Source organism: Sinocyclocheilus grahami, unplaced genomic scaffold (assembly GCF_001515645.1).
Source record: "Sinocyclocheilus grahami isolate Dianchi unplaced genomic scaffold, SAMN03320097.WGS_v1.1 scaffold154.1, whole genome shotgun sequence".
In the NCBI taxonomy this organism is placed as follows: domain Eukaryota; kingdom Metazoa; phylum Chordata; class Actinopteri; order Cypriniformes; family Cyprinidae; genus Sinocyclocheilus; species Sinocyclocheilus grahami.
In genome coordinates this window covers 759,531-785,532 of record NW_015505333.1, presented here as the reverse complement: position 1 = coordinate 785,532, position 26,002 = coordinate 759,531, and the positions used below count along the sequence as shown (strand labels likewise).

General features: G+C 38.6%; 1 protein-coding gene and 1 pseudogene across 2 annotated transcripts in view; one reads left to right on the top strand and one right to left on the bottom strand.

The window, feature by feature from the left end:
* LOC107592587 (dysbindin-like) overlaps positions 1-14,521 on the bottom strand; it is a 28,143-nt gene extending 13,622 nt beyond the window's left edge. The window contains exon 1 of one of the 2 annotated variants that reach the window (XM_016282117.1): positions 14,357-14,521. In XM_016282117.1, the coding sequence (XP_016137603.1) occupies positions 14,357-14,399 (43 nt within the window). In that variant the 5' untranslated portion in view covers positions 14,400-14,521. Of the gene's footprint in view, positions 1-14,119; positions 14,167-14,356 lie in introns of those variants that run through there. The other variant, XM_016282118.1, reaches the window with a different exon arrangement.
* Positions 14,522-21,638: 7,117 nt separating this feature from the next.
* On the top strand, positions 21,639-23,715 carry LOC107592571 (uncharacterized; annotated as a pseudogene).
* Positions 23,716-26,002: the final 2,287 nt, after the last annotated feature.

Genomic DNA, 26,002 nt, shown 5'->3' with positions numbered 1-26,002 from the left:
ATATATATATATATATATATATATATATATATATATATATATATATATATATATATAAGGTGGACATTTTTAGAATTATACTAAAAGGCCTTTTAGTTGCTAAAAAGTATCAAAATAATACATATCAATCAGTCATGTATAGATTATGCACAACAGTTTTTTTTCCATGTTTTGATCGTGTTTATAGTGGCCTTAGAAATATGCGTATCAAATATGATACAGGCTTTATAAGGTTAAAGAACCAGGACAACTTTAAAACAGACCAGGCATCTAGTACAGTGTTTATGAACCATATCTATAGTATGTTGGAAGATATACATTCATTAATATTTATGAGTAACTTTCCAAAACAATCTGCCAACTCTTGTTTATATTATAGACAGTGTATATATCATCCGCCACCCATGTTTGAGCAAATCTTTCACATCGTTCCAAACCTATATGCATTTCTTTCTATTGTGGAACACTTTCAAAGACATTTTTTTTTAAAATGCGTTTTGTGCATACAATGAAATGGTGAGTAAACGATGAAAGATTTTTAATTTTTGGGTGAACTAACTGTTTTTAACACTTCCAAAAAGAACAATAACAAAAAAAATTAAAAAATTAAAATTAAAATCTCTTTACTATCTACATTATTATCTTAGGGTAGCAAAAAGTTTTTGCACTATGGAGTGCCTGGGTAAGACTGTGATGACTGCATTTCCTTTTTATTTCCGTTTAAAGAATTCATGAGTCATCACATTTGACAGGCAAACTGCCACTTTAGGCAGTTGTGTAAGGTTTAGATAGGGTCATTCTCTCTCGCCTGGTGGATGGCAGTGAGGAAGATGTGAGGCATCCAGGGGCCACAGCGCTGTCACTCTGAATAACTAATAAGATCTGCACTAGCTGACCCCCACAGCCAGAAAGGGCAAAGGGGAAGCTGGATGTCCCATTTATGTTTCCATCTGACAGTCCTGTGTGACTCAGCACAGTGTGTGTAAGCAGGTTTATCTTTTGACGAGCAAGAATGAGAGCATTAACACAGATTTGTTGCAATTTATAATTTAAAAAGTTTGCAAACTGTCAATTTCAATTAATTGATTGAACAAACATAAATATCAAAGTCATCAATGCCCTTGTTATTTGAGGGGCAACATAAAGCTTACATAATAAAAAGTGTCAGGATTACGCATGCAACTTATGTCTTTAAATAGTTTATTTGCCAAACAACTGTACATTTTTATGTTTTTTTTTTCAAGCAAAACAGATTTTAAAAGCTCACTCAAATAGACATAGACAAAGTATTTGGCAACATGTTTGAGCAAAAATAATTAAAGTGAAAATTTCAGAGTATTGTTATTGTACCATTGTTTCATGCTTGACAAATCTTGTATGTGTATTTTGTATGTGTGCGTATTCACACTATATGAACAAAAGTTTTGGGACACACTGCTTAATTATTGCATTCAGGTGTTTCAATCGGACCCAGTGCCACAGGTGTATAAAACCACTGGGCTCTGGAGCAGTGGAAACCTGTTCTGTGGAATGATGAATCACACTTCTCTGTTTGGTAGACTGATGGTTGAGTCTGGTTTTGGTGGATATCATGAGAACTTTACCTGCCTGATTGCATTGTGCCAGTTTTAAAGTTTGGTGGAGGAGGGATAATGCTATGGGGATGGTTTTCAGTGGTTGGGCTCGGCCCCTTACTTCCATTGAAGGGAAATCTTAAAGGGGTCATGAACTGAGAAATCCAATTTACCTTGATCTTTTGATATATAACAGGTCAATGTACAATTAAAAACCTCCTGTAAGTTTCAGAACTCAAAATTTTCTCGTTAGTTTAAAAACAGCTTTTATTGAAACCAAGATCAGAAAATGACTCGTTTTGGAATGTGCCACTTTATGACGTAATAGTGTGGCTAAACACTGCCTCCGCAGGAGAAGACCAACGCCTGCTTCTACATCAGCCTGTTTAGCTCCGCCCACTGATACACACTGGTAGGAGTAGAGGAAATACTACAGAGACGCAAACACAGGATTACTCCATCAACAGAACCATACAGATGACATTATAAAATTACAAGACACTGTATAGTGTCAGTTGTGAAAAATAGTCTTTGAATTGCCTTCTTCGTGATCCTAACATGTCTACATTGGACACGAGGGCTGTTCTGTCACAACGCGAATCAATTTCTCTTTCATGTCAGAAGCGGCGCGAATGCTTAAATGTCAAAAATAGAGCTGGACATCAGTTTACTGTCAGGGATTTGTTGTGACAATCCGTGGCACATCCAGTGTAGACAGGATAGCCGATTATAATGGGTTCTGTTGTTTATTCTCGTTGCGCTGCTCGCGCAGAACTGAGACTGACTAGAGTGGATCAACACAGAAATGTGAGTAAATGTGCTTTTACCACTATTGTGTCTGTTCCAGACTGTTTGATATAAACTGAGTATGTATACATTTTTAACCCAAATGACCCATTTTGTTTTCAGAGTGCGTGACTGCAGCGTCCATTTGTTATTTTAATAAGTGAAACTGTCAGCCAATCACAGCAGTGGGCGTTTACTTGCGAGTCTTGAATGCGCCCCCGCCGATAAGAACAGTCCGTTCTGCAGAGAGGCTCAAAAACATGATAGAAAATGGCCTATTACTTCTAAATTATGATGTTTTTTTATGTAAAATCACACTAAGATTATAAGTGAACCTCAGAGAACATTATAAAATAAAAATAAAAAATACAGTTTATGACCCCTTTAATGCTTCAGCATACCAAGACATTTTGAACAATGCTGTGCTTCCAACATTGTGAGAACAGTTTGGGGAAGGCCCTTTTCTATTCCAGCATGACTATGCCCCAGTGCACAAAGCATGAGCCATAAAGACATGGTTGAATGAGTTTTGTAGAAGAAGTTGACTGGCCTGCACAGAGCCCTGACCTCAACCCCATCAAACACCTTTGGGATGAACTGGAACGGAGATTGCGAGCCAGGCCGTCTCATCCAACATCAGTACCTGAACTCACATATGCTCAAATGGTTGGTATAATGGTCAGGTGTCCCAATACTTTTGATACTTTTGTCCATATTATGCCCATACTATGGGAAGGCACTGCCACTTAAGGGTTATAACGAATACAAAATTAAACATACCTTACACATGGATGAAACATCAATAACATGCATTTAGAAAACAGATGCATGTGAAAATTGTGAAAATTTTCATTTCATGTCCACTATATTGTGTTGTATCAGAAGAACATTTTGTTAATCCTGCAGAGACAAACTAAGATATTAGCAGGAACACAGTAGGACTGAAATAAAGCCTTCACCTACAGTGGCATTCTAATATCCAAATGTCAAATCATTCAACACATAATCTTAAAGTCGCCTCTTTGAACTCTGCAGGGATCTCCTCTTCCATTTTTCCATGACCTTGTCCAAGTTTAATATTTAAAAACATACACCAGTGTTTATATAAAAGGTTGAGGCACTTAAAACTCAACAGACTTGCCATGAATGGATATTGCATAACCATGGTGCTATGACTAGGTCCTTGACATCTGCCATACGCATATTTGCGTGTGTGCACGTGTGTGAAAATAAAATGATGACTTGGTGCTCCTGAAATAACACAGGGATAAGTGCTTTGCTTAGGGGTGCAGCTACAGTGTGTGTTTTATTCTCTGGCATTCCCTTCCAGTCAAATGCCATTTTCTCTGACCTGATCGAGAAAGGAGCAAGTCAGGGAAAATGGGATTTGACTAAGCTATTGTCCTTAGAAAACTAAATTTTGCTGCCCACTGTCGCACTTAGCAAAATGCCATTGCAGTGGGCATAGTGTTTATTCAGGTCAGCTGACAGGACTGGCGGAGCTCATGAGTGTTCCTGACCTGTGGGTCACATAAATTTGTAGGCTGCAATAACTACATCCTGTTCATTTCGTATTCTATTTTATTTTTGGTGTGTACTAAGGCAAACACTGTTCTATGGACATGAATGATACCTCATTCAGATTAAAGACTTTTGACATTATCTTCTTCATCTTCTGAGCTAGAGTAGCTGTGACAAAAGAGTAGTGGTGGGCAAAGCGAGGCTTCATTAAACACTGAAACAGTCGAAGCAAATGTGCCGAGGCTTCGAAACAATTCGACACCCGTCTCTACGGTGACACCTAGTGGTCATTTTCAATTATTGCTCTGAAACAGCATTGACAACAAATCAGTTAAGCGAATTGACGAATTATAACATATATGTTGTGCTCGTCATTCCATTCCATCACGTGCCTTAGTCATGTGACATGGGTGTTTCGGATCACACTTCGGAGCAGTGTTTCGAAACATCTGCACTTCGGGATCTCGACACTGTGTCGAAACGTCAGTTTCGCGTCAGCCATCCCTACAAAAGAGTACCTATTTCCGAAATAATATACTTTAAAGGAGATGTCTAATGCTATTTCATGCATTCTGATAAATAAACTCATTCAGGGTTTGTATAAGTTTCGGAAACTTTTTTATGAGTATGGCCCTGCATGACTTCATATACGTTCATGTATAATGCCACTGTCCGTTGTATGCATGTACGACAGTTAGTGAAAGCTAGAGATTATGGTTAATAAAGTTTTAAATATGGATGTTTTTCTTACAAAAATGCATCGATTCGCTTCAGGAGACCTTTATTAACCCCCTGGAGCCATGTGGGGCACTTTTTTATGATGGATGGATGCAGTTTATAGGACTTCTATTGGACTATTGAATATCACCCATTCACTGCCATTGCAAAGCTTGGAAGAACCAGGACATTTTTAAATATAACTCCGATTGTATTCATCTGAAAGAAGAAAGACCTCGGATGTCTTGAGGGTGAGTAAATTATGGGGTAATTTAAATTTTTGGGTGAACATACCTTAACGCTGGGTTCTTTGGGAAGTTGAACAAGGTTATCTTTCCCTCACAACCAAAAACACACTTCTTTGGAGTTCCAACACACATGCCTGTTATTTATAAGTGAAGCATGAATACCTTGATTAGATTTATTTTAAATTTTTCGGTTTGTAGTTCAACTCTGCAGGAAGGCTTCCCTCCAAGTCAGCTTCCCTTGCCTTAGAAACCACCATGCAAAAAAAACACCCCCGAAACCTTAGCAACTACATAGAAACAACCTAATAACCACCTAATACACCCTAGCAACCATGTAGGAACACTCCTAACCTAGCATCAACTATCTATAACTAATTTTGATTGACGGTTGGTTAGAGCTTATGGCAACAACACAGTAGTGGATAGTGTCAGATTTGTTGTAGAGCAGTATGAGAAGCGGGAGAAAGTATGCAAATCTGAAATATATTCAACAGATGCAAGATTAAAACAGAACCTATGAAAGTTACTAAAAGACTGTTCCCATGCCCTTTATTTGTAAAATAAATCAGCCACATTCCAGCCACGAGAAAAAAAAAACCTTGGGAGAAACCAGACTCAGTTGGGGCACCAGTTCTCCTCTGGCCTAAGCGAACGAACATGGAGTGATATTGATCAAGGTACATCACACTGGCATTAGGTGGGAAAAGAAGAGTTGTATTGTGTCCAGCAGGTTGGAAAATATGAGTGCATGAGGCTTTCTGACCCTGGCCCAATTTATCCAAAAAGATAATTCATAAGGCAAGTAAACAACCACGAGGATGAGATCACACTATTTTTCTCTTGCTCTCTCAGCCTCATCTTTTTCTCGCTTCCCCCTTTTTCAAACTGTGTTGTCCATTCACACCACAGTAGGCCAGAAGGGGTGAACAAGACTTGTTAGATCAAAGCAGAAGAAAGGCGGATTGTCTGTAAGGACTGATTTGTCATTCCCTCCGTACAAGGCAAAGCACTGTTTCCAGCCTACCCCCAGCTTTTTTTGTCACAGTGGTTCTCACACTAAAGCGTTCTGGGATCATGATCCAGCAGGGTACCGGAAAAGGCACAGCATCCATACAGGCCCTCTCAGACTCATGCCAACTGTCCCAACGCTTTCAGACACAAATAAACCCATCATGTATGTCTTGATTTTAACAGATCTTGGCCTCTCATTCACAGGAATGTATTCAGTTTGTATATAGTCATAGGTTTGTTTAATTACTTACCACAGTAGGAATGCTTTAACCACACATCAACCTCTTCCAGGCATCTCACCCAAAACACTAACATTTTTCTTTCAGAAGCATTGCAGGCGACTTTCAGAAGCTCTGCAGACTAAATAACAACCTAAACCAGTCCACCACATCCCTCTGAGCTCAGTTTGAAAACAGGACATGGGAAATGAACTGTCCAGATGAATGAGTTAAAAGTTCATGTGTTAAACCTCAGGGACTAGAGAGCAAAAGCCTGATTTACTAAGAAACCATAACTTAAATACAGATACTGGTTTCTCCCATTGAAATATGGTATACCCGCTTTTGACAACAAATATGGTAACTTTGGATAAAAATGGACAATTCTGGTGGTTTTGAAAGAAATGGGGATTTCAAACCCACAAACCAAAAGGAATGAAGACCTTGGATGAAGGATGTGGTATTCAGCTGTAATTACAAACTCTTAAGGGATTACTTCACCCAAAAAATGAAAATTCTATCATTTCCTCACCCTCATGTCATTCAGACCTACATTCAGACTTTTGTTCTTCTTCAATACATAAATGAAGATGTTTTTAATGAAACCTGAGACTGAGAGTCTCCTGTCCCTCCATTGAAAATACATTCCGCCAAAATGCCAAAAAGGCTTGATCACTTATTCACATAAACATTGATCAAAACACATTAAAAGTGCTTGCTTGACAGTATATTCTAAGGCAATATTCATAGTTTAGTATGGCCTTGACTGCCTTCTTGCATTTATAAAACTGTTCTAATATATATAAAAAATATGAAGGAAACAAATTTTCATTAAAACAGCATTTAATTGTGTAAACTGATTGTGTCATCGTTCTGCTACATGTCCTTGACATAACAGAACAGCAACAAAAATGAAGATTCGCTTTGGTGAACAAGTGTTTTTGTCATAGCTGTTAGCATGGATTTTACACAACAGTTTTTGAAACTAGTTCTCTGTTTTCTTCAACAGGTTTTAAGAAAACCCATTAGACATGATAAGCTCAATGTAACACACACCCTCAGATTTCCCTTCGGCTTTCTGCTTTATTTTGTCAACTATAAAGAATATGCAACCATAAGTATGTTAGCCTCAATGCTAAAAACATAGCCACAAAACTCCATAGGGTACTTAAATACATATCCAGGATCTATATGTATAACAACAATGAATACATTTATTCAACAAGTAATAATACTGATGAACTGCAAAGCAATTTATTAAAGGCCCACCTACAGTATGTGTCTTACATGGAAAACAGCTGATCTAAGGCTGTTATCATATCTGTGTACTCCGTGGGTCATCATGGTTATGTAACACTCAGTTTCAAGCACAATGTGATGATGTCACAGGTCTGTTATAAAAGATGTCATGTCTACCAATGCCATGATTTGTCAGGTCATTTGCATATGCCGCTGTTGGTTAGCGTTTCCCTGCTTTACTGATCTCTGACCTGCTGCGCTTTCACAATGCCATCCATCAAACTGCAGACAGAAGCATGCCACACTGTGCTCAGAGTAACAGTAGTCATTTTGCAGTTAGTTCACATTATGTCAAGTATGACGTTAAAGGTACCCGTAGATGTTTCCAAACAGATAATAAGAGACAACATGCTTCTCTTGGAGCCATGGACTAGTGGTGAACAAAGATCCACTGACTCACTGAGCTGTGTGCATGAGGGTGACCATACTTTCGGTCTGGTAAGGTTTTCCTGATTCTGTTTCCCCCTTTTCACATCAACATTTCCTGTCCCGTCTGTACACTTATATATCATTGCAAAAACTTTTTAAATAGCATCTCTGACTTAAGCAAGAACACATGAGGTGAGGTCATATTTTAGTATTTTAGTAATCCTATTACTCATTATAGTCAATTTCATTATACCATGGAAGACGTACCAAGGTACAACCTATCAGAAGAAAACATTAATAAAATATCCACTGTTAAGTCACAATTTTTAAATATGTTCAATTAACTTCCTTTAATCACAATTATACATTTAAATGAACTTACAGCTGAATTGTAAATATATTATTACTATTATGGTACTATCAAAAGCAGGAAATTTATTAAAATGTAAATGCATTTTTAATATATTTATATAGTCCATAAACTTTCACTAGGCTCATTAAAATGTTGTAGACAAAATATATTTGTCACGGATCGGCCAGGCTCAGCCACCTCCCAATCACAGCGAACACCTTCACCTGAATACTGATCACACGCACCTGTCACTACTTGGCAATCATCATCAGCCACCATTCATAAGCACACACTTCACGCCACTCCAGTGTCCAGTCTCATTTCTATGAAGTGGACTCCCTCTCTATTCTATCCGTGAGATACATCGAAAGACTTACCTTCTTGATATACTTACCTCCTGTGTTCGCTCCATTGTGTTCTCCTGTATTCCATTCCCCAGTGCGTTCCAGTCATCCACTCCGTGAAAGCTCCGTGTACCCATCAGCGGAGATGTGTGCTGTCCCCTATCCCCGATTCCACAATCTCCTGGAGGACCAGTGACAGGGTTACTCTCCTCCTCTCCCTTAAAGGACTATATTCAGCGCTATTACTCACCTACCCGAACCTCCTGCACTCAGTGTTGATAATAAACGTTATTGCTATTTTTCTAATCCTCTGTGTGAGTCTCCTTCCGTAACAGAAGACCGGACCGTAAAGGATCAGCAAGATGAGTGCATCCGACCCGTTCCAGGAGATCTCGTGGATGCCCTCAAACGAATACTCACCCCGGCCATTGTCACACCACCTGTCACGCCCGTCACCAACGCTGCTTCCTCTTCCACGACAGTACTTACCGGTCCCATGGCTGGTACTGTAACTCAATCCCTTGATAATTTTCTTGCACATTTCCGAGAAGTATTTGGTAGACCCATTGGTGATACCTCTGTCTGTGACCAGTTATATCATCTCTGTCAAGGGTCTCTGTCCATCAACGATTACGCCCTAAAGTTCAGAACCCTCGCAGCAGCCAGCGGCTGGAATGAATGCGCCCTTCTGACCACCTACCAGCAAGAACTGGAGCCGAAGGTGCAACTTCAGCTCACAGCCTACGATGATTCCTATGGCTTGGAACGGTTTATACAATTATCCATCCGCTGCGCTACTCGTATGCAATCTTACATTGCGGAACTTCCACCATACACTCCACTCCTTTGTCGGCCAGACACCATCAGCCCTCCAGAACCAGGTCGTGAACCCAGGCTAGTGGACGGCGCTCGTCTCTCCCCTTGGGAGCGGCAGAGACGGCTGAGCCAGAGCTTATGTTTATACTGTGGAGCTGGAGGGCATGTAATCGTGGCATGCCCTATTCGCCCGCCGTGTCAGTGTAATTAAGCCATCAATAGTTAATATGCAGCCCCTCACCACTGTTGTAAAACTTACTGCCTCCGGTATCTCCTTTCCAATTCATGCCCTCCTCGACTCTGGCTCAGCCGGGTACTTCATCTCCGGGAATCTCTACCGCCAACTCAATCTCCCAACCACGACCACCAAGACCACCTACCAAGTCCAATCGATAACTGGAAAACCTCTCAGCCGAAGGCATGTACGCCACAGCGTGGGTCCACTACTCTTGCAAGTTGGCCAGTTGCACGAAGAAACACTCCATCTCCTGGTTCTGGAGGAATCCACCGCTGATGTGATCTTGGGGCACCCTTGGTTGGTGCAACACGACCCTACCATCTCCTGGAGAATTGGTGAGGTCCTGAAGTGGGGCAGTACCTGCTTTCCTGACTGTTTTCCTCATCTTCCTCAGCCATCACATCCCAGCCTGTTATGCCCCCTTCAGTGACGTATTCTGCATGAAGAAAGCCTCCCAGTTACCTCCGCACCGGCCATGGGACTGTGCCATAGATCTGATTCCGGGTGAGCCAGTGCCCCATGGAAGAATTTACCCCTTGTCACTCCCTGAACAGAAGGCCATAGAGGAGTACATTGAAGAGGCTTTACAGCAAGGTTACAGCCGCCCTTCCACGTCCCCTGCTGCTTCCAGCTTTTTCTTCGTGGCCAAGAAGGACGGAGATTTGAGGCCCTGCATCGACTACCGAGCTCTAAATAAAGGCACAGTGAAGTTCCGATATCCACTTCCCCTCGTTCCAGCGACTTTAGAACATCTCCACGGAGCCACCGTCTTCACCAAGTTAGACCTCGACAGCGCGTACAACCTCATCCGGATACGTGAGGGGAACGAGTGGAAGACCGCCTTTGTGACCCCTACCGGACACTATGAATATCTTGTCATGCCGCATGGACTGGTAAACGCCCCCTCCGTATTTCAGGATTTCATGCACGAGGTACTCCAGGAGTATCTGCACAGATTCGTTCTGGTCTACCTTGATGACATACTGATTTACTCCCGGAGCATGGCCGAACATCGCCACCACGTTGCGGAGGTCTTAAAATGCCTGAGAGAGTTTCATCTGTTCCTCAAAGCCGAGAAGTGTTCCTTCCATCAGTTCTCAGTCCATTTCCTTGGCTATGTCATCGATGACGGTGGTATCCAGATGGACAAGAGGAAGGTTAATGCCATCCGAAACTGGCCTGTTCCAACCACGGTCAAGGAACTTCAATGCTTCCTGGGATTCGCGAACTTCTATAGAAGATTCATCTATCACTACAGTTCCATAACCAGTCCTCTTACTAGTATGCTTCAGAATAAGCCCGAGTCTCTATCCTGGTTACCAGCGACCACGGAGGCCTTTGAAGTACTTAAGAAAGCCTTCACGTCTGCTCCGCTCCTCATCCATCTAGACCCCAACAAACTGTTTGTGGTAGAAGTGGACGCTTCCACTACAGGAGTGGGAGCCGTACTTTCCCAGCAGCAGGGGACTCCAGCTAAACTCCATCCATGTGCCTTCTTCTCACGCAAGCTCAACCCGGCGGAGAGGAATTATGACATCGGCAACAGAGAGCTCCTGGCTATCAAACTAGCCCTAGAGGAATGGAGGCATTGGTTAGAGAAAGCACATCACCCATTCCGCGTCCTCACTGACCATAAGAACATGCAATATTTGCGAGACACCAAGAGACTCAATCCTCGTCAGGCAAGATGGGCTCTCTTTTTTACGAGATTCAACGTCACCATTTCCTATCGTCCTGGTCCCAAGAATGTGAAAGTGAACGCTCTATCTCGTCTTCATGCTCCTGAAGAGGTCAGTGAGGAACCAGAATCCATTATCCCCAAGGAAATCTTCGTAAGCCCCATCCAATGGAAGGATAACCCAGTCACCTCCACCACGCCCACTCCGCCGGGTTGCCCACCAGGAGTGCAATACATCACCAGAGCACAGCGCACTTCCCTAATTCACTCCATTCACAACTCTCTGGGCACTGGCCACCCAGGGGCCAACAGCACCATCCCGCTGCTAAAAGATCGCTTCTGGTGGCCCAACATGGCCAGGGATGTGAGAAGGTTCGTTCATGGCTGTTCCAAATGTGCCATCTCCAAGAGTCCACGCCACCTACCATCTGGCAAGCTCCTTCCTCTGCCCATTCCCAACCGCCCTTGGTCACACCTAGGAGTGGATTTCATCACAGATCTAGCGGCATCGGATGGTAACACATGTGTTCTTGTAGTCATTGATCGATTCTCTAAATCTTGCCATCTTTTCCCCCTCAAGGGTCTACCCACAGCTATGGAAACCACTGAAATCATCAAAACAAATGCAAACATCAAAACAAATGCACAAACATCAATAAGTATCATCAACGGATTTGAGGATTTCTATGATGATTTTGTAGTATTAGCTGGTTTGTCTCCTTTTAAAACATATGCTTCTTAAAAAAGAAGAAGAAGAAAAAGAAGAAATGTGTTAATATTATCACAGTTTAAATAAAAAAAATAACTTAACATCTGTTAACTTTGGCTCTTTGTTTCAATCCTGATTGGCATCCTATTAATTTTCTTACCATTGTGTAAATAATACACTTAATTACATTTAAGTGTCTAAGTATTGTTTCTGAAAGTCTGTTAATATAACAGAAACATAAATAGTTACTGTATAAAACAGAAATCCCCTGTCATGTGTCAAATCATGTCTGTGGTTTCCTAAACTGACTGAATTTTTAATAGTGGGAGTAGTTTTGTGTGTGTGTGTGTGTGTGTGTATGTGTGTGTGTGTGTGTGTGTGTGTGTGTGTGTGTGTGGAATGTGTGGGTATGCAAGTTTTAGAAATAAGGAAACAAAACCCAGAAGCATCCCAAATCTCTCCAGCGATCTGACAATGAAGTCATTCACACACACTAGCCTCCTAGATGCAATTAATTCAGCATCTTTAATAAGGCCACCCTAAACTCAGCTGTTCTGTTTCCAGAGAAACTAAGATTCACAATAAAGTACCACAAAAAACAATGTGAGGACAAACTGAGAGGAATTTCTAGTAGAGTCCTCAAGATGAATGACATGATAATGAGTCATGAAGAAAGTATGAAACAGGGAGTAGAGAACTAGATAGCACGCATATGCTGTCCACCAAAATGAAAAGTATCTTTTTCTCAGATGTAACTTCAGTGAAATTTCTCCACATTTTGCATGTTATAATCTGCAGCCATTTGATTTTCTGGATTTCCGCATATTTTTACATTGAACTATGAACTGATGAAAGTTATAGCCTTAGAATTTATATGTAGGGCTGTACAACATCCAACAATTTCAGCAAATATCCCAGTACGATTGAATTATATACAGTAAAAGTTAAAGAAAAGGTTTAAGGAAAAGTTAACAGAAGGAGGGAAAAAACATATATATATACCTCCTTCTATATATAATGTTATTTTTGGATTCTAATTAGAAAAAAAAACGGATTTAAATGCAAACAGTCTGGATAGCAAATTGATTGGATTGTATTATTCGTATTTCATTTTATGTAGTCCCAAACCTTCAATCCATTTTACCATGTGGCCTTTTGACAAATCAGAAACATTATCATAATAATCATTAGTCACACAAGCCGAGATAATTACCAAATTCCAAGACAAACAAGTACAATTCCTGTAGAGTCATTCCACAAAACCTTAATAACACCATCTTAAACATCTGGGGTGCAAATCTTCTAAATCTCTTTGACAGACATGGACATTTTACTCATAATGTGTAAAGTGTGTGTGTGTGTGTGTGTGTGTGTGTGTGTGTGTGTGTGTGTGTGTGACCAGTGAGTGTGGGAACTTAGATTGTACCCACAGTCCATCTGCTAAAAATGGCAGAAAAACAATCCCATTTAGAGGGATTTCAGTCAGGGTACACACAACAAATCTAGAACCAAGTAAGTCTTTGCTCTCTAAGCTTTGGCAGGTTCAAGTCAATCTGGCTATTTAAATGTTTGGTCAAAACAATGATTAAAGCCCCTTAAAAATAGAAATTCTACATAACATAAAAAAAATACTAAGAAAACTAAGCCAAACCTTCCACAATGAGGTTATAAATTAAATTCCTAGAGTCTACACAGGAAACTATGATAGACTAAAATAAAACAGAGCCACAGCTCAGACGGTTTTAGATAATCTTTCCTTATTCAGCCAAGGAAGTGATGAATACAAATAAGGGAGGCGCATTTAATGGTTTTCTTGATACTCCAGTGAAAATGGTAATATGTTTTGACTCACATTCACACATGTAGATATGTGAATGTTTACTTTAGTCAAAGTACAATTATGCAAATGCTTTTCTGCAGTAACAATCTGGCAGTAACTTTGTGTGTTGATTTAAAAAATAATAGAATATTTTTATTATGAATTCCATCAAACTTAAACTCAAATATCAGCATGTATTAAAAAATAACTAAAATCAGCTATATCACAAATGTCGGATCAAGGCAAGTTATCACAGGTGTTTTAAATGTTTTTTGTAATAAATATATAATTATGGTGGTTTAATATTTTGTACTATAAGTACAAAATGTACTGTTGTACAGTATATTTCATAATCACTTTACTGTAACAGGTGGACATGTTTAATAACAGTGAGGCATGCAGTGAGAAAAGTTGACTTACTGGATTGTGAAGATGGAAATGTTCAATAGCTGTCAAGACTTTAAGGTTTGTATCTTTTAAAAATGATAATCAAAAATAAACAAACAATGAGAGATATTCACTGGGGTCAAAATGTGACTACTAGCCCCAGTCTCTCTTATACATATTCTTTAATAACACAATGATTCTGTTAATTGTGTTGTGAGGACGAGTTTAAGAAGATTAACAAAATAATTCAACTAAAGGTGAAATACTCACACGGCAGACATTTGTTGTGGAGGTTCGTCCCCTTTGAGCTCATGACTCCAGAGTGACAGAGATGCACAGCTGTAAAACTACCAGCAGCTTCAGTCAGTCTGCTGTCCCAGAACAAGACTGGACTCTAGCACAGCTCTCTCTCTCTCTCTCTCTCTCTCTCTCTCTCTCTCTCTGTCTCTCGTCCCAGGTGGCTGCTGTCGAGTCTTTGCCCTGTTACCGTCACACACACTCTCTCAGGGTCACCTTCTACCATCAGTGTTTGTCTCTGCACTGAAAAAATAAGCTATTAAAGATAAGTTCAATATAAAGCAATTGACATGATCTGTTGCTCCTAAAAAATGGAACACAATATGATAGAAATATATATATTCCGGCCCGCTCTAACCCGCCCTCTCTCTCTCTCTCTCTCTCTCTCTCTCTCTCTCTCTCTCTCTCTCTCTCTCTCTGTGAGTCTTTAGGCTATAGATTTAGTTGTGCACTTCCTCTGCAGCAGCGCCGGTGGCCGTGTCTCTCTGTTCAGACCCAGACCTAAGGTCCAGGGGAAGTGATCATACCAAATCCAGCCTTGCAAGTAGGAGGAGAGTAGAATTTACAGATGGGATCAGACAGAGGAAGTAGGGAGGGGTTATGTAACGAGAGAGGAGGTGCTAAGAAAACTAAAGCCAGCTCTGTCACTTCCACTCCTGGTGTCTTACAGGTCATTCCATGAAAGGAGAACCATGTTTTTGTTACTTCTGATCATGTGCACTAAACATTTATTCATTTTAAATGACATATAAACGTATTTTGTCTACGAGTTTAACTTGTGAGGTCCAAAATGTGCCCAGTATTAAAAAATGTCCTCACTAACATAATGAAACCTGTTGATAACCGACTAGTGACTTCACAACCAAATCACGTTTCTATAAGGGTTATTTTTAGCAGTGGGGTTAGGGAATTTAAAATACTATTAACCTGATATAAAAACCTTTTATGAAAAACAAACTCAGAAACACTCAAGTTTATGAGATGTCCTGACTAATACTGTGAAACAAATGTGTGTGTGTGTGTGTGTGTGTGTGAGACTCTAGACTCTAGGTAGTAGTAAAATAGGAGTCAATATATAACATATACAAGTTAAGTATATATAAGTTAGTTTCAAAGAGGTTTAAAAAAATATTTATGGAATATGTACCATTATGGAATATGTAATGCATTTGCTTGAGAGTGTGGAGAGCTGCAAATTAAACAAACGGTTTTTAAGTAGTAAAATATAAACATCACAATAACAACAACAATAATAATAATATTAGCAGAAAATTGTATTTGGACCACTTTCAGCTGCAGTGCATATGATCATGTTTTGTAGGTACAATAGAGGGGGTTTTTTTAGGTTTGGGGGATTTTTTTAGTGCACTTAGCCTAGTTTTAAGACAAGACTACATGCAAAGCGCCATCTAGTGGCAATTAAACAAAACCAGTCAGATCAGAGTGTGTATTTATTTATTTATTTAGTTTAAAGGCTGTCTTTTATACTGGCCTAAGTACATAGACTTTATATGTAAAATACAACACTTAATATTGTGCCACTTGTCAATGTGGTACATTTACAGTTAAAACTGGTCACTTGTGTAAGTGTTAGGCTGAAGACGCACATACAAACTATATATCTAAAATATGTCTGAAACTTTCAGTGGCATCACTCAAGTTACCAATGCAGCATCTAATTGATACACATTTGGGAAATAGCGAAATACAAACCCAAACACAAAAACACCTTTGTTTTATTATTAACTGAATAATTGTTGTTTCATCTGAACATTACCTAACCACTGTTGACAATATTATGTGAGGCTGAGAGAATCAGAATTGAGGTTAATATTTGAAACTGCGCTTCAACTGTCCTAAGAAGATACACAGCCTCAAAAGTGCAGCTGAGCTTCTGTGCGTCTGAAGAGTAGTTTACCACAGCTGTAAGAGTGTGTGGGATGTGTGGAAAACATGATTGTATCAGCATTAGTTCTCTCTAAATGTCACACACACATCTGTCTTTAAAATTCAGACTGACAAGCATGAAATGTGTGTGTTTGGAGGACTGTGTGGTGTTATAGAGCTCTCATATGACTCAGACAGAGAATCCTTGCAACTGTGTGTGGGCATAACTTCAGTGTTTGTGGCCGCAGCATGTAACTAACATTTCAAGTGCAAACAGAATAAAGCAAAAGTGCAGACGGGTTACCCTGATAATATTGACAGGTCTGACTGTTGTTTGGGTCCAATTTTGGTGGGTGAAAAACAATGTAAAATGCAACCCAGTTAGGAAAAACAGGGACAAAGTCCCATCAGTTAAAAGAAAGAGTACTTTCATGAGATCTTTTGTGCATAAAATACTATCATATTTTATGAGGCTGTGGTTGTCGGAATTTTACGGTAGCAACATTTTAGGCTTTACGGTTTTAACTTAAATTTACAGTTAAATAACGTAATTTCATTAACTGATATAATGTTAATATACCAACCTTATTGAAGTAATGAAATCTGTTTTGTACCTTTGTAACTTTTACTGTAGCATTTTTACAGTCTTTTACCGTTAAATTCACTGTCATTTTTTACAGTGTACCCAACCACTCGGTACACCTTAGCAACCACCCAGAACACTCTAACAACCACTCAGAACACCCTGTTACCCCATATAAACACAAGAGTAACCAACAAGAACATCCTAGCAACCACATGCACACCTGCGAACAATTGTTCAAAACACCTTAATAACTGCATAGCAATATAACAACAACTGTAAAGAATGCCCCCACAACCACAGCAACATCCTGGAAACCCCCATAAACTGCATATAGATGTAACAACAAGCACTTACAACACTATCAGCTGCATAGCAACAACCTTGGATTAAGACACTAAACCCTAGCACCCACTTAGCCAAGTGCTAAGAATACCATATCATTGCAAAAAAAAAGAAGAAGAAGCAGTCAGAACATTTTATCAACTGCATAGCAACACCATGGCAACTACATAGCAACACAAAAGACACAAAACCATATCAACCACAAATCAAAGCAAAGCAAAGCTCAACTAAGCACTCAGAATACCTTAACAATAACAACACTCTGGCATCTACTCTCATAATCACACTTTAGCAACCACATAGTGACATCATTCCAACACTCCAAAACACCATAGAACATCTTAGCAACTGCATAGCAATGACCTGGCAACCACCCACAACACACTAGCAACTCAGAATACCATAGAAACCACCGAAAAAATGCTAACAACTGATTAAAAAGGCATTTCTGTTAACTCCTTAGCAACCTTATGACAATACCCTGGTTTCTAACCTTTCAACTGCATAACAATTAACACTCAAACCACCTTATCAAATGTATAGCAACACCCTTGCATGAAATGCAAAACCTTAGCAACCAATCAAAAAATCTCTAACAACCACTCAGAACACCTTAGCAACTACATAGCAATGCCCTGGCAACCACAACACTTTGCCAACCAATCAGAACTTCATAGATACCACCCAGAAATCCTAGCAGCTCTTTAGAAAGTCATTAACATTACAGTAACTCAGAACATCTTAGCAACCTTATGACAATACCTTGTATTCTACCCTAGCAACTGCATATTAACACAGTAACAATCATATACAACACCTTAGCAACCGCATTACAAAGCCCTGACAGCCCACCAGAATGCCCAATGAACTGCTTAGCAATGTGTGAACAACCACACAGAACACCTTAACAACTGCATAGGAACATCCTGCCAATGACCCAGAACACCCTAGCAACCGTATAGAAACTGAGAACACAGCCAGCAACCAACCCTTTAATAACATCTTTGCATATACCTAAGCAACTGCATTACAAGTTTGCAACGTGCTAAAAAAAAAAGTCAGAACACCTTATTAAATGCATAGCAAATGACACAGCAACAACCCAGAACACCCTAGCAACTGCATAGGAATTCCCTGGCAACCACCAACAACACAGATACCACCCACAAATTCTAGCACTTGTTTTGAAATGTATTAATTATACATGCAATATGTATTAAAAACTCAGAACACCTTAACAACACCCTGGCTTCTACCCTAGCAATTGCATAGCAACACAGGAACCATCACATACAACTTAGCAACCGCATTACAATGCCCTGGCAATGGCCCAGAATGCCCTAACATCTGCTTAGCGATGTGCTAACAACCACACAAATACCTTAACAACTCCACAGGAACATCTGGCCAACCACCCAGAACACCCTAGCAACCAAGAAATCCTAGCAACCATAAATAAACTCAGAAAACCTTAGCAACCATATGACCACACACCGGGTTTTAGGCAGTGAGTTTTGCACAGACAAGCGCCACTCACACAAATATAATATGTTTTGCGATTCTGTTATTTTGTATATTTCTGTAAATTTGTGTAAATAATAGTGTAAAGCAACTCTATAGCTGCATACACTACAAAATATGTTGAAAAGAGCAACTCGGTGGGAGAGAAAGAGAGAGAGAGAGCATCAGCCGTCAGACAGAGTTGAGAGGAGAGTGGGAGAAACTGAGAGAGAGTAGGAGGAATGAAAATGAGAGTTTATATGCAAGTCAGCGTCACAACTGGATGCACAGCATTTCATCAGCACAGACCTTTATGTTATGTTAAGCAAGGGGTGTCTGGAGGTAAGGTCTTTTTTTTGTTTGTTTGTTTGTTTTATTGATGTGTTGTGTGCAGTGTCACTTCTCTATATCTGACAGTTCCTTTTATATAGTCAAAAATGTGCACTTTAGAATTTTGTTCCATAAATGCTTATTTAATTTGCAGTAATGTATTTAAGAACAAGTTATGTTATTTTGAAACTACTATTTTAAGTTACTTTTTTTTTCATTTTTCATTTCATAACACTCGCTTTCATAAATCAGCCTACATTAGTTCATTTGCATAGAACTGCAGAGTCGTATATTTAGCTTTAGAGAGAGCAGTACAATATTACGACAGAACCTCCTCTTTAACAATATGCAAGGTATATTGTTGTTATGTGCTGTAGATATAGACCACCGAGAAAAAAAAAATTGATTTGAGATTTTCTCTTGAACTCTTTGGCCAAGAATAGATTAACCATGCTGTAGATGGACTGCAGAACTGAGGCGAATTCTTAGATCGTTCAGTTCTTTATGCTCAAATTAATTTTTAGCGTCATGACATTCCATTACAAATATTCACTTTTTGCATCAAAAAAGTCTATCCGCTGTCCTACAGAAATGAGCAACTCTTGTATTTGCCTATCACTTATTCAAATAGTGTTAATGTTCTGTATAGCATTACCTGAAAAATGTATGTGTAGATTGAGAGCTATAAATACTGGATGACAGCATTAGTCATTTCATTTGAATAAACAGCTGGGGAATTTGAATAGGTAAATACCTCTTTCTACAGTTCATACCTCAGGTGATAATGTGTGATGAGTATGATGTCTTTCTGACAGCATGGGATTTGAACATTTTCGCAAGTCTAACACTAAATTTGAGTTCAAAATCGAAAGAAATATTATATAATATAGCTGTATCCCATTCAGAAATGAGATCAAACAAATATCTGGTTGTTCTTAATTCATTTCATTCCAAAACGGTGTGTTTTTGTAACCTCTCCCATACTTGCCATATTTATTTTACTCTTGACCCTTGTGACAGTCACTGCACTGTTATTATGGGGGAAAAAATTATTATGGAAAATGTGTTGCCATAGAAATGCCCTGACACGGAGGCAGACTAAAGTTTGTAGACTAAAAGCTGGAGTGAGGCAGGTCGTCTGGCACTGAATGCTGTTATTAGTGTACCATTAAGCTATCAAATTGTTAGCGAAGAGACATTTAGAAAGTATAGAGCTCCATTTCTGCAGGGTTACACTAGAAATAAAATGATATAGGCAGTTAAAGGAATGATAGTTATGGAAAACAATATTGTGTTATAGTTCTGCATAAAATTAACATGAAATGCTCATTTTTTTCAGTAATCTGGTTTATTTCTGAGTGAAACGCGACAAGTTTGCCATTACATACTATGGAGTCAGGTGTTTGGAGGGCGGCATTACAAAATAAGTAGGATAAATTGTAGTTACCCATTCTTTGACATACAGGACCTTGTAAATTTTCACTTTTGAGGTGTCCACACTTTGGTGACATAAGTTACCAGAAGACATTTTTTTTATTTGAAATAACTTGGACTGATGAAACGTAAATAGTAAGACCAGCAACGTGAATTAAGACAGTAAATGAGACAATTTTGATATTATGTTGAATTTAAAGGCATTTTGGTTTGTTTAATTGGCTGATACAAAACTGGTCTTAGACTTTATACTGACACCTATTGGTGTGTATGCAGAATTACACAAAAGGAGCATTACAATATTTCAATTGTAGAAATATATTATTTGCATGCGTAATTGTCACCCAATATGTATTTATTCCACAATCAAAAGTTTCTATTTAGTGGTGCCCAGTTGGTTACTTAAATGTTAAATGTTAAATCAATTTAAAATAAAGGATCATGAAAAAATAAATTAGAAAACACAATATATGATAACTGCAATATTCTCTAAATGAGTTTTTAGGGGCTGATAAAAATGTGTATCCTACACTGTGTACAATGTCAAAAAAAAAACAGAATGAAGTGTTGTGAAAATCTAAAATTGCAGTGTGTTTTGTGTGAGGGGCAGGTTTAGGGTAAGGGGATAGAATATACAGTTTGTACAGTTTAAAAACCATTGAATCTATGAAATGAAACATGAAACATGAAAACAGTTTGTGTGTGTGTGTGTGTGTGTGTGTAGTTTAAGAATTAAACATTGTAATTGATGCCTAAAGATGAGTTTCACTACAAACAGATCTACCACAACATAAGCTAATTTACTCTTTTTTTTCTTTTTCAGAAATTCTTAGCTCTGGAACCACCCAACAGTGCAGTCAGTGTGACTCCACAAGTCTCCTTTGAATCCTAAATAATTTTACCCATCACAGCTACTCAAAGAACTATTAGACCCTTGTGCGCTCAGCTAAACTCTAATCGTCCAGCAAGTGCTGATGCCCTCAAAATACCTTCACAGTGCTTTCTGAAAACATCTCAAATGGTCTCATTCTTCCCCATAAGCAAATTCCCACCATAAATAATGCAATGTTATTGAAATTTCACCACAACTATTAAACAAGTTGTTTTAAACAGAGAAAGAAGAGGACAGCACAGCATTTATGTCAAATGTGATACTGCACGATCTTTGTTGTGCTCATGGCAAAAAATACGAGTTCCTCCTCAGTCTTAGAAAAATGGGATTCTGTACCAAATGAACAGTCATCCGAACCCATTTTTAAAACCCCTTCTCCCTTTTGGAATCAGGATGTAATATTCAGAAGATCTAGACAAGTACGGGAATCCACACCTGATGTTGTCACAGATGGATTTAACTTGTATTCTTACAGGTGTGATTTAGGCTCTGTCACGACCCCAGACCTCTCTTGTGTTATAGGAGCAAATCAGATCCCCCCTTCACAGAGTCTGAACTCTACTAGTAGGAGATATCTACCACCTTCATCAAATGTACTTGTCACTGACCCAAACATGCTGCACAGTCTTGGAAGGGGTACTTCATACTGGAGTTATTTAACTCCCGAAGTAGGACATGGACTTGTCAAAGGTTTCAGAAAGCTGGATAGTCCACAAATCGACCCATTATCAGCTTCATATTTTTATAGAGGGGTTGTTAGGGATACTCTAAGAAGAGATATTCCAACTGAGGAAGTCGAATTTTGCATGCAAAAAGAGAGACCGAGATATTCACATTGGTACCACGAACCGCAAAATCAGCGAATCTGCTCCAAAAGAGATCATGAGAGACATTATGTGAAAAACAACCCACTTCTAGGTTCTCTGTTACATACAGATTTTAATAAAGAATATTTTAAACACAATATTAAGTACAACCATCACCCGCAGCTCGATTTGAAGCACTCTACTCACGCTGTACCTGAAGAATCAAAGCGGGAAAGTGAAAAGCAAACCAGAGAGGAGCTCCCCCTGCTGGTCCGGAGAGAAGAAGCAGAAAAACACAATCACCAAAGGAATTCTAGCACACACTCTAAATCCTCCTCTTCTGCCCTGCGGGTTCTCCGTCGCTTTGCAGAAGGCTCTTTGGTGGAGCTTGAAGGTGGTCGACTGAAGCGGGTAGAGGATTTAAGGATGGAGGATTTGGAGCGGTGTGCTCAATTACATCCAGAGCTGACACTGAGGCGTTTCACTGTGTTGAAGTTGACACCTTCACACACGCCAACGCTCTCATGTTTACATGTGGAGATTGAGCATGACCATTCACAGGTAAGCACACACATGGAAAGAAGATACTCCTGATATGCTGCATATTGGACTTTAAAGGAATAATTAAGTCTTACCATTCAGACCGTCTGCAAAACACAAAAGAATTTGTGTCCTGTCTAGGCTCTTTTTGTGTTTTGAACACAGTTCTGTCATGACAATTCTCAGAGAGTTCAGCATGGTAATATACAGTACATGGCAATGTTAATGTATTTGGTTTTGGCAGAATAGATCTGCTATGCTGCTGCTGCACAGTCCACAGACATGCTGCTGTGAATATGTAAGAAATATTGCTGCTGCACATATAACAAAGATGAAATTACCCCCATATATAACATTCATGAAATTGCCCTGTAGCAGATCTATACAGGTGGAGCTGGGGAAGTGGAGGGTTTCTGAAGCATGCTGCAAACTACTAAGCAAACACTGGCCAAGTATTTGAATGTTGAGCAGCAGCTCATTGGCTGCTGATGCAACTAAAACCAGTCGGCTGCAACATGTGAATAATAATGTGATTATATCAGATTGAGTTAAAACCTATCAACCTGCACCATCTAGAGTTTCATGACAGAACTTTGTATTAAATGGAAGGACATAAGGAATAAATTATGACACATTTGTCATTTTCAGGAGAACTATGCCTTTAAAGTATTTACATTTTCTCTGCAGTTGTCTCTGGAAGTGAGTGAAGGGCTGCCCTTCTTCGTTTGCGGGCATGGCTGGTCCTCATGTAACCCTCAACATACAAGTCAAACCTGCAGACTACAATGCCGCCAACTAAAGGTGGGTGACGTGTGCCTGGCACTAACGCATATGCCCACCTCTTCATCTCAGCCTGCCAATCAGAGCCTAGCTGAAGTGGGCGGAGATCACATGGTCCCAAAGTATCATGCCGAAATCAATCCCACACTGAAAAAAAAAACATAAATCAAGAAAGAGACACTTCACAGTTCCTGAACTCAGGGAAGTTTCCAAGGTACATCACACCGAAGACTGAGCAGCTAAACTAAATCATATACTGTATAATTACAACAAAAAGTGTTTTTTTCCCTCAGAATTACAGTTAAAACACTGGGGTTTTTTTATTTTTTTTTTATTGTACATAAGTCTTTGAACATTGTAAATACCATATTTTTAAAATAAATTTATGTACATAGTAACTGCAATGTTACTAAATCAATTACACTACCGTTCAAAGGTTTGGGGGCAATGAGATTATTATTTTTTTAAATAAATATTTTTAATGACAATATTCTATGCATTAAATTGGTAAAAAGTGGCAGTACATTATTTTTACATTGCTACAAATAAAATCTATTTAAAATACAAACTTTTCTTTTACACTTTCTATTCATCGAAGAATCCTGCAAAATGTATAAGGGTTTCCACAAAAATTCTAAGCAGCACAACATTTTTTTTTAGAAATGTTTCTTGAGCACCATATCAGCATATTCAAATTATTTATGAAGGATCATGTGACCGACTGACCGTTAATGAAGACTGGAGTATTGGCTGCTGAAAATTTTGCTTTGCCATCACAGGAATGATTTTCAATTTTTTAAATATTATAATAAAAAACATAATACAATATAATTCATTAAAACATAATTTCACAATATTACTATTTGTGATCAAATCAATGCAGCATAGTTGAGTATAAGAGACTTAAAAAAAACATCTTACAGACCCCAAAACTTTTGAACAGTACACTGTAAAAAATAAATAGTTGAGAAAACTTAAAATAATAAGACAACTTGATGCAGTAAGACTTTTGAGTTCTCTCAGCAATAGTTTTTTAGTTCTGCTCAGTAAAGATACTTTGTTTAGTCAATGTAAATTGGTTTGTTCATGCAAAGCTGATTGTCTTATTTTGCTAATTCAAAAATTGTGTCACAGCGACTGGAAACACAATTACTGTCATTGAGGCAAATTCTTTTTTTCTGTTGCCTGGATGAAAAAAAAAATGTGTAAAAACTTATCTCATTATCGAGTTTATGTTTGCTTATGAATGACAAATGTTAATAGACACCTTAGTCTAATAAGTAGACAACATTGTCTATGATTGTTAAACAATGTACAAGACTAAGATACCCAGGAGATAGACATGAGTGTGTGAACATACTCTAGGCCTCAAAACTAGACACACTAACCTCAAGAATGGTGACAACCATTTACATCACAGTACAACAAATAACTAACAATAATGATAAAACAACAACAACAAAATTTAAATGAAGTCCGCAAACAGCAAAACAATAATCCTATAACAGTAACTGCATAATTTATTCATGCTGCAATGCATTTTCAACAATATGAAATTCTTTGTTCAGTCAACTGTGTTTGACTAGTTGGGGCAACATTTGGGATAATTTTGATGGTCTGACAAGGGTTTTTATGTAGTTTCAAGAAAATAGCATTTTTTAGTATTGGAGACTCAAAAGGTCTCGTAAACTGGAAAATGTGCAACTGTATTTTCTACAGTGTAGTTTATTGTCACAAAATACATATCAGACCGCCTTACAACATTCTTACAACAACTAACAACAACAAAATGAGATATTACAGTTATTTTTGTTTTGCAGTCTATAATTTCCTGTATGCACATGCATTGGTATCAAGAACATCCTAAATACACTGAACAATGTCTGATATTAAACTTTTTGACACTGGGCTTCATGTCTGTTACCCTGGTGGAAACTTATACTGTACTTCTAAAAGCTGACAAAATAAACTTAGCATATATTAATATTTATGACCTAATTTCTTGACTCAGGGGTGTACACAATATATTATTTTCTCCAATAAGATGTTTACTAGAATGGGAATATAAATAATCATAAATAATTTTATAATTATTATAAATATATTATACATTTAACATATACATATAAATTTAATACACACACACACACACACACACATATATATATATATATATAGTATACTGTACATAGTATGTAACCCACAGATGTTTATAATAAACCTGTTATCATTTCCATTCATCTTAATGACTGCTGCTTTGATGCCCCAGATGTGTGACCTCACAAGATAACTAGAAGCCACTTGCTAAATTAAACATGCAATATAATGAGGGCATGTAACACATAATGTAGCTATTACTGTTTAATGATTTGCATAATGCATATGGTTTTACATCTTATTTGTAAAAGACAGTAACCAGAAAATAGCTGTATGCAATACGCTAGCATTCTTTTCTGAACAAGAGAGTCTATGTAATGCCTAATGCCTAAAGAGTTGATCATTAACATTCTCAGGTCCACCAC